At 37.5% G+C, this 9,860-nt stretch overlaps 1 protein-coding gene across 1 annotated transcript in view; it reads right to left on the bottom strand.

Annotated features, from left to right (window-relative positions):
• Positions 1-1,228: 1,228 nt before the first annotated feature.
• f8 (coagulation factor VIII, procoagulant component) overlaps positions 1,229-9,860 on the bottom strand; it is a 32,731-nt gene continuing 24,099 nt past the window's right edge. Inside the window, exons 22-25 of the mRNA XM_082176845.1 lie at positions 9,267-9,411; positions 6,393-6,541; positions 4,233-4,415; positions 1,229-2,095 (exon numbers count right to left, since the gene is read on the bottom strand). Coding sequence (XP_082032971.1) covers positions 1,940-2,095; positions 4,233-4,415; positions 6,393-6,541; positions 9,267-9,411 — 633 coding nt within the window. The 3' untranslated portion in view covers positions 1,229-1,939. The remainder of the gene's footprint in view (positions 2,096-4,232; positions 4,416-6,392; positions 6,542-9,266; positions 9,412-9,860) is intronic.

Here is a 9,860-nt window from a genome sequence, read left to right as displayed (position 1 = left end):
AAAATATACAAAATGTATTTAATATTAAAAAAAAAGTATATAAAATAATATATTTGTATAAAGGCCTACTCTAAACATAAAATAATAGAGAGAATCTTATAGCTTTACAATTTACCTGGATGGATGGTTTATTAAAACATGCCAAAGTAAGCATCACTTTTATTAAGACTAACAATTATTTTATTAATCCATATAATAATTAAGTATTATTATTATTGTAAAAGAGAAACATAACAGTAAAAATAACTTTACCAGACATTCTACAAATGTTTGTGAATCTTCAGTCATTATAGTGAATAAAACGCCGTGCACTAACAAAACAAGACATCTTGTGACGCTTAACATAATATGATAAGATAATAATAATAATATGATAACATGATGACTGTTTATATACAAAATAGGAATATTATATATTTATAAATATGAAGACTTAAGATGCAAAAGCCTCATCTGAAATTTTCTTCTAAAATTAGCATTTTTATCAAGCTCGTATATTTAAGTTCAGTAATTTCAGTTAAATGGCAATGAAAATTACCTATTAATTGTCATTTAAGTGAAATTACTGAACTTAAATATGCAAGCTTGATAAAAATGATCATTCTAGAAGAAAATTTCAGATGACAGGCTTTTGCATCTGAAGCCTTCATATATTTATATATATATAATATTCCTATTTTGTATATGAACAGTGAAATTGATGTTGCATCACAGGTTTGCATGCACATTATTAATGATCTGTTAAGCATTATATGATGTTTTGTAAGGAAGTTTAGTCGTGTTGCTTCCGCTCGTGTGTTTGTTCCTCAGCAGCAGTGTTTGTCTCTGATGAGATAACAGGTGACACAAAAGGTCAGCAACTTCTTTCAGACTCAGGCCTTCATTTTCCCTCCAAGCTAAACACATCCCCAGAGCACTTCCTGTCAAACAGGAACTGATAGTACGCTCCATTTTTATCTGGGCCAGAACATGGAAATGTTATCGTATTCCTGTGGGACTTTTCATCCACCCTTTGCCTGCAAGTCTGTCTGTCTCTCTGCATTTCCATTAAATTCACACATTTTACAGAGACTCATAAAGTCTGTATGTGTGTGCCTATTAATTGTGTGCATGTTATATAGTAAAAAATTAATAATAATGTGTGATGACAGATATTGAAAACAGATTTATGAGAGGAAAGGGAGGAAAACAGAACCGTGAAAGAATAATATTTGTCAACGAAACCAAGGAGTTTTCATAGTCTTTTTATTTTCCACAATTAAACATTAAATATTTTACAAAATAATAATCTCACTCCTGTTTCACAGTGCAAAATACAAAAAAGTACAGCATATGTTGGGATTCAGTAGTTATTCAAGACCAGAATATACAAACATCTAATAACCATAAAAATAATCTTCCATGAGTTTCTGATATGCATGAGTACACTTTGCTAGAAAAATAGAGATATATGTAGTTAATTTCTCAGCAGTATAATGTCTCAAAAAGCAGACGGTAAAATGAGCAGCGTACTGATCCGAACAACACTTATAACTTACAATTTTAAAACACATAAATGATCACATCACATGAAAAAAACCTGTTCTAGAGATCAACTTATGTAGTGTTTATGTGAGCTTTCTAACTAGACAATTGCACAAAACCACTCTAACACCACTAGACCAGTCTTAACCAATGCAAACCAGCTTAATAGGTGGTGTCAAGTGCAATGTTGATTATTCATTTGTGATAAATATCTATCTTTTGTGCACTATTTGTGTGCTACCCATGATAAATGTTTCAGATCAGTCATTTATGAGGTTCCATTACAGTTACAATGCAAACTTATGCAGGCTTTAGATAGCTTTCCTTGGGTTTGGAACGGAGCCGTGTGTTTTAGACGTTATATAATTCATTCAACCGCACTGTATCGATCATACATTATTCAATTTTTTTTTACTCAAAGTGTTTGTTGAGTATCACAGCCCAAAAACTCCACTCGCAGGGCAATATCATTGAACCAGCCTTTCGGGTGAATCCGTACGAATCGTGCGAACAGAGGCGGATCAAACATGTTCAGCGCCTCCTCGTCGTGCTCACTGTTCCCTTCATAGATCTACATCAGGGAGACAAAGAGACAAGAACATGTACAGGTCACCCCAAAATCAAAAGAAACACACAATTAACCATATTGAATGAATGTGTGACTCTGGATCACAAAATCAGTCTCGAGTCGCACGGGTTTATTTGTGGCAATAGACGACAATACATTGTTTGGGTCAAAATTATCGATTTTTCTTTTATGCCAAAAATCATTAGGGTATTAAGTAACGATCATGTTCCATGAAGATATTTTGTAAATTTCCTACCGTAAATATATAAAACATGTATTTTTGTGAGTGAATGCTGCACAATCGTGAACATAAATGAACAATTTTAAAGGAGATTTTCTCAATGTTTCAATTTTATTGCATCCTCAGATTCCAGATTTTCTAATAGTCGAATCTCGACCAAATATTGTCCTATCATAACAAACCATACATCACTGGAAATATTATTTATTCAGCTTTCAGATTATGTATAAATCTCAATTTCAAAAAATGCACCCATGTGACTGGTTTTGTGGTCCATGGTCACATATATATTATTCTTAAGAGAAAATAAAACAAATCTTAGAACCATTCTAATTATTTAGCTAAATGAATCTCTCACACACATTACATTCCCCTGTAAACTCGACCTCCACACCAACAGCATCATCATTACTGCAGCCATCTGATTGGTGCAGAGGCAGAGGGGCCGGGACTAAAGAAATTGGAGCTCAAGTTGGTCTCCAGCCAATCAAACACTCACGATCTGATAGTGCTACTCACACTGATCTAGAGTCAGGTCAACACGGTACACAACATAGCAGTATTGTTGTACTGTCTTTGTATTTCATGACATTTTTATGGAGCCTTTTGCACATGACATGTGGGAAATAAAATATGCATACATCTTGGTCACGATTTAAGAATTTATTCCCTTGTTTTATTGACAAATTCCCTTTAGTAAAATCGTGGCTATGATTTACTAATTAATTCCCTCATTTAAGTTAAATTGTTGTAATAATTTGTTACCAGTGTTGAGGGTAGTAACGCAATAAGTTACACGTTACGTAATTAGATTACCTTAGATTAAAGTAATGCTTTACTTTTAAATTAAAAATTTTTTTTCAATAATTAACTCAAGTTACTTTGTACTCCCATTTATTGACTTTTTAAATGTGAGCATTTACTCGTCTCACTTGCACAGCATTTATTATTCCTCAAAAAGAATAAAAACGGTGAATGAATACTCAGAATATTATGCAAACATGCACCATGTTAAATAACACAAATATACTTTATGTATTTAATCTCACTTTATTAACCAATGCCTTTGCTTCTGGCCTTCGGTGATCCAACTTAACAATTCTGCCACAGACCAGGAGAAATCTCGTCTAAAGTCAGTGGCGCATTATTCAGATGCTATTTTAAGGGCGCATGCTTGGCCATAATGTATAGCCATAACAACACACATACACTTTGCTTCTCTCATCTACACAGACGCAGCAGTTCCAATTTTTGCTAACCATACATAATTACAAGGACAAATATTCCACACGAGGGAAATCATTGTGGTGTCCATGAAGATGTGAAAAAATAGCTATATTAAATTAATTAATTAATTAAATTACCCAAATTATTGGGTACCCAAATTATTGGCCCTGACGAGAACGTCGGTCTCCTCGGCTGTGAACCGCTCCTGGCGTGTTCCTGGCAAATCCGCCGTTATAATAGATCCGGCCACAAAGTTTCTTGCGTTTCGCGTTTGATACTTGCATTTCAGATCGTTAAAATAGGGCCCATAGTGTGAAAGGGCCGCTACATTTGCCAAAAATATAACTTTTTTTTTGTTATTAAAAAACAAACAAGCAAGCCCAGACTAGGTGAGAAAAATTAACACATTACTGTCCATAAAAAGTTGCTAAGTAACATGATTAGTTACTTTTTAGGAAGTAACACTATATTGTAACGCTTTACTTTTAAAAATAACTTTCCCCAACACTGTTCATTACCTTGTTTTAGGTCAATCAAAACAAGGAAATTAATTAGTCATGGGAAGGAACACATTCTTAATTTCTGGCCATAATTGAACTAAAACAAATTCTTATAATAATGCATATAAAACTGATTATTAATAGAAGCTAATACACTCAAATATAGCCATACCTGTTCCCTGTCTGTGCCCTGCTCCTTCACACTGGTCCAGCTGTGACCGTCATTGCTAGTGGAGATGGTAAATTCAGTGACCATCATCAGCTTCAGGACAGATCGAGCTCCCTGTGTGATCAACCCAGTCACTCGCTTCATAGAGAGAAAGTCCACCTGTAACCACTCGTGAGGGCTATTAGTCTGTAGAGAGGGAGAAGAAGAGGAGGAAGACAGGAAGAGACAAAATATAAGATGATCCGTTCAACAATTTATTTATTTTCTATACAGATGAACGTTTGAATGTTCACACTCAGAGAAACAAACACCCATGAGAAATCCAGTGCCGGTCCTAGACTTCTGGGGGCCCTAAGCACAACTTTGTAAAGGCACCCCTGTCAATGCTTTCATAAAACCCACAAAATGGCCCCCAACCCCTTAATCTATTCTTTCAGAGCAGTTTCAGTGTTGACAAACAAGTTGAAACAGTCAGCAATACTCTTACAAAAATAAAATTAGGACAAATACAATAGAAAAAAGATACAAATGAAATAAACAGTTTAGCCTACTAATAATAATAGCCTAATATACAGAAACTGAATAAATGGAACACTTTGGGACTTTAGCTTCTTCACCGTATCCCCCAGAGTTAGATAAGTCCACACATACCCTTCTCATCTCCGTGCGTGCCGTAACTCTGTCTGACGCACCCACCACTAGCCTAGCTTAGCACAAAGACTGGAGGTAAATGGCTCCAGCTAGCATACTGCTCCCAATAAGTGACAAAATAACGCCAACATTTTCCTATTTACATGTTGTGATTTGTATAGTCACAGCGTGTACAAATAACAAGGTCACATGAGACACAGCCATCTTCTAACCGTATACATACTGGGAACTATATTCTCAGAAGGCGAAGCACTGCTACTTCTGCGGAGTGATTTACTCCAATTCTGAGCGAACTCTCTGTTCCTCACCACGGGGCTTCTCAGCTGCTGCGAGCAAATCACTCCGCCCAAGTAGCAGTGCTTCGCCTTCTGAGAATATAGGCTAGCTGGAGCCGTTTACCTCCAGTCTTTGTGCTAAGCTAGGCTAGCGGTGGGTGCGTCAGACAGAGTTACGGCACGCACGGAGATGAGAAGGGTATGTGTGGACTTATCTAACTCTGGGGGATACGGTGAATAAGCTAAAGTCCCAAAAAGTCGGTGTGTTCCTTTAATGTAATCAAATGTAATAAAACTCTGTATAGTCTTCACCGTATGAATTAAATATACAATTATTCTTATTAAAGTTACTAAAGTTATTCAGTGAAGAGCAGAAAGTGATTCTCTCGTTTGACTAACTTTAAATGACACAGACAGCATCAGGTTTATTAGGCTGCTGTCACTTTAAGACCAAATGCACAAATCTAATATACTGACAAACATTTGATTGCTTTCCCAACTGTTTATGTTCACTTAAGACATAACCGACTGCGTTTACGTCGGGCATTATGACATTATGAAATATTTTTGTGTGTATCTCTGTTTAAGCTCACGCCAGAACTGCCTGGGGAACAGCGTCTCTTTCACAGCTCAATACGCCTTTTTTTTTGTATTGAGAACGTCCGGTCAAGACTGTATATTTTGTGTTGTGGTTTTAGGGTTAAAGAACACGTCTGTGAACTTAATGGATAATGCCCTGTCAGAAAATTACCAAAACTTTCGTTTTTCTCTAGATTTTATTTACTTTTATTTGACTGTGCATATTGTTTAGGGGGTGGGGGTGGGGGTGCGGGGGGGGGGGGGGGGGGTGACACTTCACCTTTAATAAGCACAGATTTCTGCAGGTATTAATGTTAAGTTATAATGCAGAACAGAACTGCATGTGAAGCAGAGCGGCACACTATATAATAGCTCTGAATAACTCATAAATCCACCTCGATGACAGTGCTTGGCTCTTTGTGTGCAATCGTGTCCAAAGAGGAAATAGAAATAGCAATAACTTTAAACCCATAAAGAGATTAAGACAATGGAGGGGTGTTTCACACAGACAGACAGGGCAGAGGAAACACTCACAATGGGCTTAGAAAACACACACAAGGTAGAGAGAAAATTCACTTTCACTCTAGGAAAACATGCGATGGATGGATGGATGGATGGATGGAACTATAGATAGATAGATAGATAGATAGATAGATACCTTGGGTCTCCACGCATTTGCTCGTCCCTCCTGGTGGAGTCGAGCGAGGTCGGGAGTCCAGGACAGTAACCACTTGTTTAAAAACGAGGAGGCGCTGATGCTAGTGCTGGGAATCAGCCGGCGCTCCATTCCCAATGGCATACAACAGCCTGAGGAACACACACACAAACATCTTACAACAGCCTGAGGAACACACACACAAACATCACACAACAGCCTGAGGAACACACACACACACATCATACAACAGCCTGAGGAACACACACACAAACATCTTACAACAGCCTGAGGAACACACACACAAACATCTTACAACAGCCTGAGGAACACACACACAAACATCACACAACAGCCTGAGGAACACACACACACACACATCATACAACAGCCTGAGGAACACACACACAAACATCTTACAACAGCCTGAGGAACACACACACAAACATCACACAACAGCCTGAGGAACACACACACACACATCATACAACAGCCTGAGGAACACACACACAAACATCTTACAACAGCCTGAGGAACACACACACAAACATCTTACAACAGCCTGAGGAACACACACACAAACATCACACAACAGCCTGAGGAACACACACACAAACATCACACAACAGCCTGAGGAACACACACACAAACATCACACAACAGCCTGAGGAACACACACACACACACATCATACAACAGCCTGAGGAACACACACACAAACATCACACAACAGCCTGAGGAACACACACACAAACATCACACAACAGCCTGAGGAACACACACACACACACACACACACACACACACACACACACACACACACACACACACACACACACACACACACACACACACACACACACACACACACACACACACACACACACACATACATCATACAACAGCCTGAGGAACACACACACACATCATACAACAGCCTGAGGAACACACACACACACACACACACACACACACACACACACACACACACACACACACACACACACACACACACACACACACACACAAACACACACATATATCATACAACAGCCTGAGGAACACACACACAACAGCCTGAGGAACACACACACACATCATACAACAGCCTGAGGAACACACACACACACACACACACACACACACACACACACACACACACACACACACACACACACACACACACACACACACACATCATACAACAGCCTGAGGAACACACACACAACAGCCTGAGGCACACACGCACAAACATCATACAACAGGAACACACACACACACACACACACACACACACACACACACACACACACACACAAACATGCTTTTACTGGTTTCAAGCAGTGTTGTTGTAGTATAATTTAGATACTTTAATGATTTATATTATTAAATCTGCTCATATTACACTCTTAGAAGTAATTATATGGTTCTATATGGAGCCTTAAAGAATTCTTTCCGACGCTTCATATATAGAACCTTTTATGGGTTCCATCATGGGATAATTTCATGGATTTAGTCTTTATTAATTTAGTTTTAAGTCATTTTTTATTTTGATTACATTTTATGAATTAAGCAGCTAGTAAACTTACTATATCACTAGAACATGTTTAATAACCTGTTAAACATGGAAGTATTATGCCAATTCTCTGTATATAGAACCTTTTTGGTTCTTTAAAGGGGTGGTATAGAGTGTGTGTGTGAAGGGTTAGCTTAAAATACCCCACAGATATTTTTATATAGCATGTTAAAATTGTCACTTTTTGATGGTTTTTGAAAAACGCACCGTTTTGTGTCTGTCCCTTTAAATGCAAATGAGCTGATGCTCCCGGCACAGGGGGCGGAGCTTCAACAGCTTGTGTCCTTTTACCTCACACACACATGCACTGAACATTTCAAAACCTTTTAGCCTTTTATGTTCAAACCGAAGTCAGACAATGATGGAGAGACTCGAGAAGAAGTGACAACATGTAGACAACATTTCTGAATGGTTAGTTGATGAATTTATGTAGCTTATGTGTAGTTATCTTCTAGTCATTGATTAGCATATTCTGTCTTGATAATCTATAAATCGTGTTCAGGGGGCGGGGTTTATGTAAATTCTAGGGTTGGTGATGTCACTAACCCAGGAGGAATGTGGTGTAGTCTCTACCAGCCGTTTGTTGTAGTCCTTAAAAAGCCATTTCTTTAAAAGCAAATATCTCCCTTTGCTTTGAACTTTGAGCGTTGTAACTTTGCAGATGTTGTTTATGATCAAACAGCAACATTACACACTAACTAAAGTTAGAAAAGGGAAATCATAATCAACTGCCCCTTTAAGATAAAGTCAAGATCTCTAGTTCCAGAACCAGTGAACAAGGGTCTTGTTTTGGAGACGTGTTTCTGGATTATGTATTATTCAGCTCTCTCAGGTTAGAGAAACTTTATTTACTCAAACTTTTCTCTTATAATGATGAAGCTTTGGATGTTGCCATTGATGCTTGAAGGGAGAAAAAGTGTTTCAAAGTAAAAGAGAGCAGACATTAGGAACGCTGTAGTCAGAAAGCCTTGAAGCTTGAATGAAAGTAGCAGGATGACAAACACATCAAATGTTCATGTTTAAATCGCTACATGCGGATCATAATGGCGTACAAAGGCAAACAAGAAATGTGCTTTGCAAAGTCACTGAATAATGAGGTAACACTGTACAATAAGGTTAATTTGTTAAACATTAGTTAATGTAGTGCAGTTCATTATTAGGTTAATGTTAACTAACAAACTTTATTGTAAAGTCTTACCAATAATGACTCTCACAATTCACTTGTTTTCTAGTTGATGCATTGTTTGAGTTCTTCATCGTTAGATGTGTGTGTGTGTGTGTGTGTGTGTGTGTTCACTCACTATTGAGGTCACATCCCAGTAGTTCTATCCTCAGTGTGGGCAGCTTCTGGACGGTCAAAGGGTGAATCCTGATGTAGCGACCCACGATGGGTGGAGAAAATAAGTTCTCTTTTACTCTGGAACCGTCCATGTTTCCATTGAAGGTCTGATATCACATAAACAAGAAAACAGATGTGAATAATACTGAAAGCAGGAAGGTTTTGAAATCAAAGCAATGCAGTTTCACTGGAAAAATGATGTAGGTGTGAGTTTCATTATGCATATTTTATTTTATTTTTTACGATTGTGATGTTTAAGGGATGGGAGATTTAGGGAGGTTTTATGTTTTAAGTGGCTAGAATTCTTTTCTAAAAAATAGCTCTTAAAATATAATGATTATCACAGACAAGGTGGTAGGGATAAACTAGGAACTTATCTAGAAGATCAAATAAGAGTCTGATATAATATGTCAATATGTGATTTGTGAATTAAATCTATTAGTTAATTACGATTTTGTGCGTTGCCAATTATTCATTATATTTCCATTATATTTGGTTTTGCTCTTCATAATGTGCCCGGACATTTTTTGTTGTTGTTGCTCTTAATAGTTCTAAA

This window comes from Leuciscus leuciscus (genome assembly GCF_965113295.1).
Source record: "Leuciscus leuciscus genome assembly, chromosome: 8".
NCBI lineage: Eukaryota > Metazoa > Chordata > Actinopteri > Cypriniformes > Leuciscidae > Leuciscus > Leuciscus leuciscus.
This window is presented reverse-complemented; position numbering and strand designations above follow the sequence as displayed.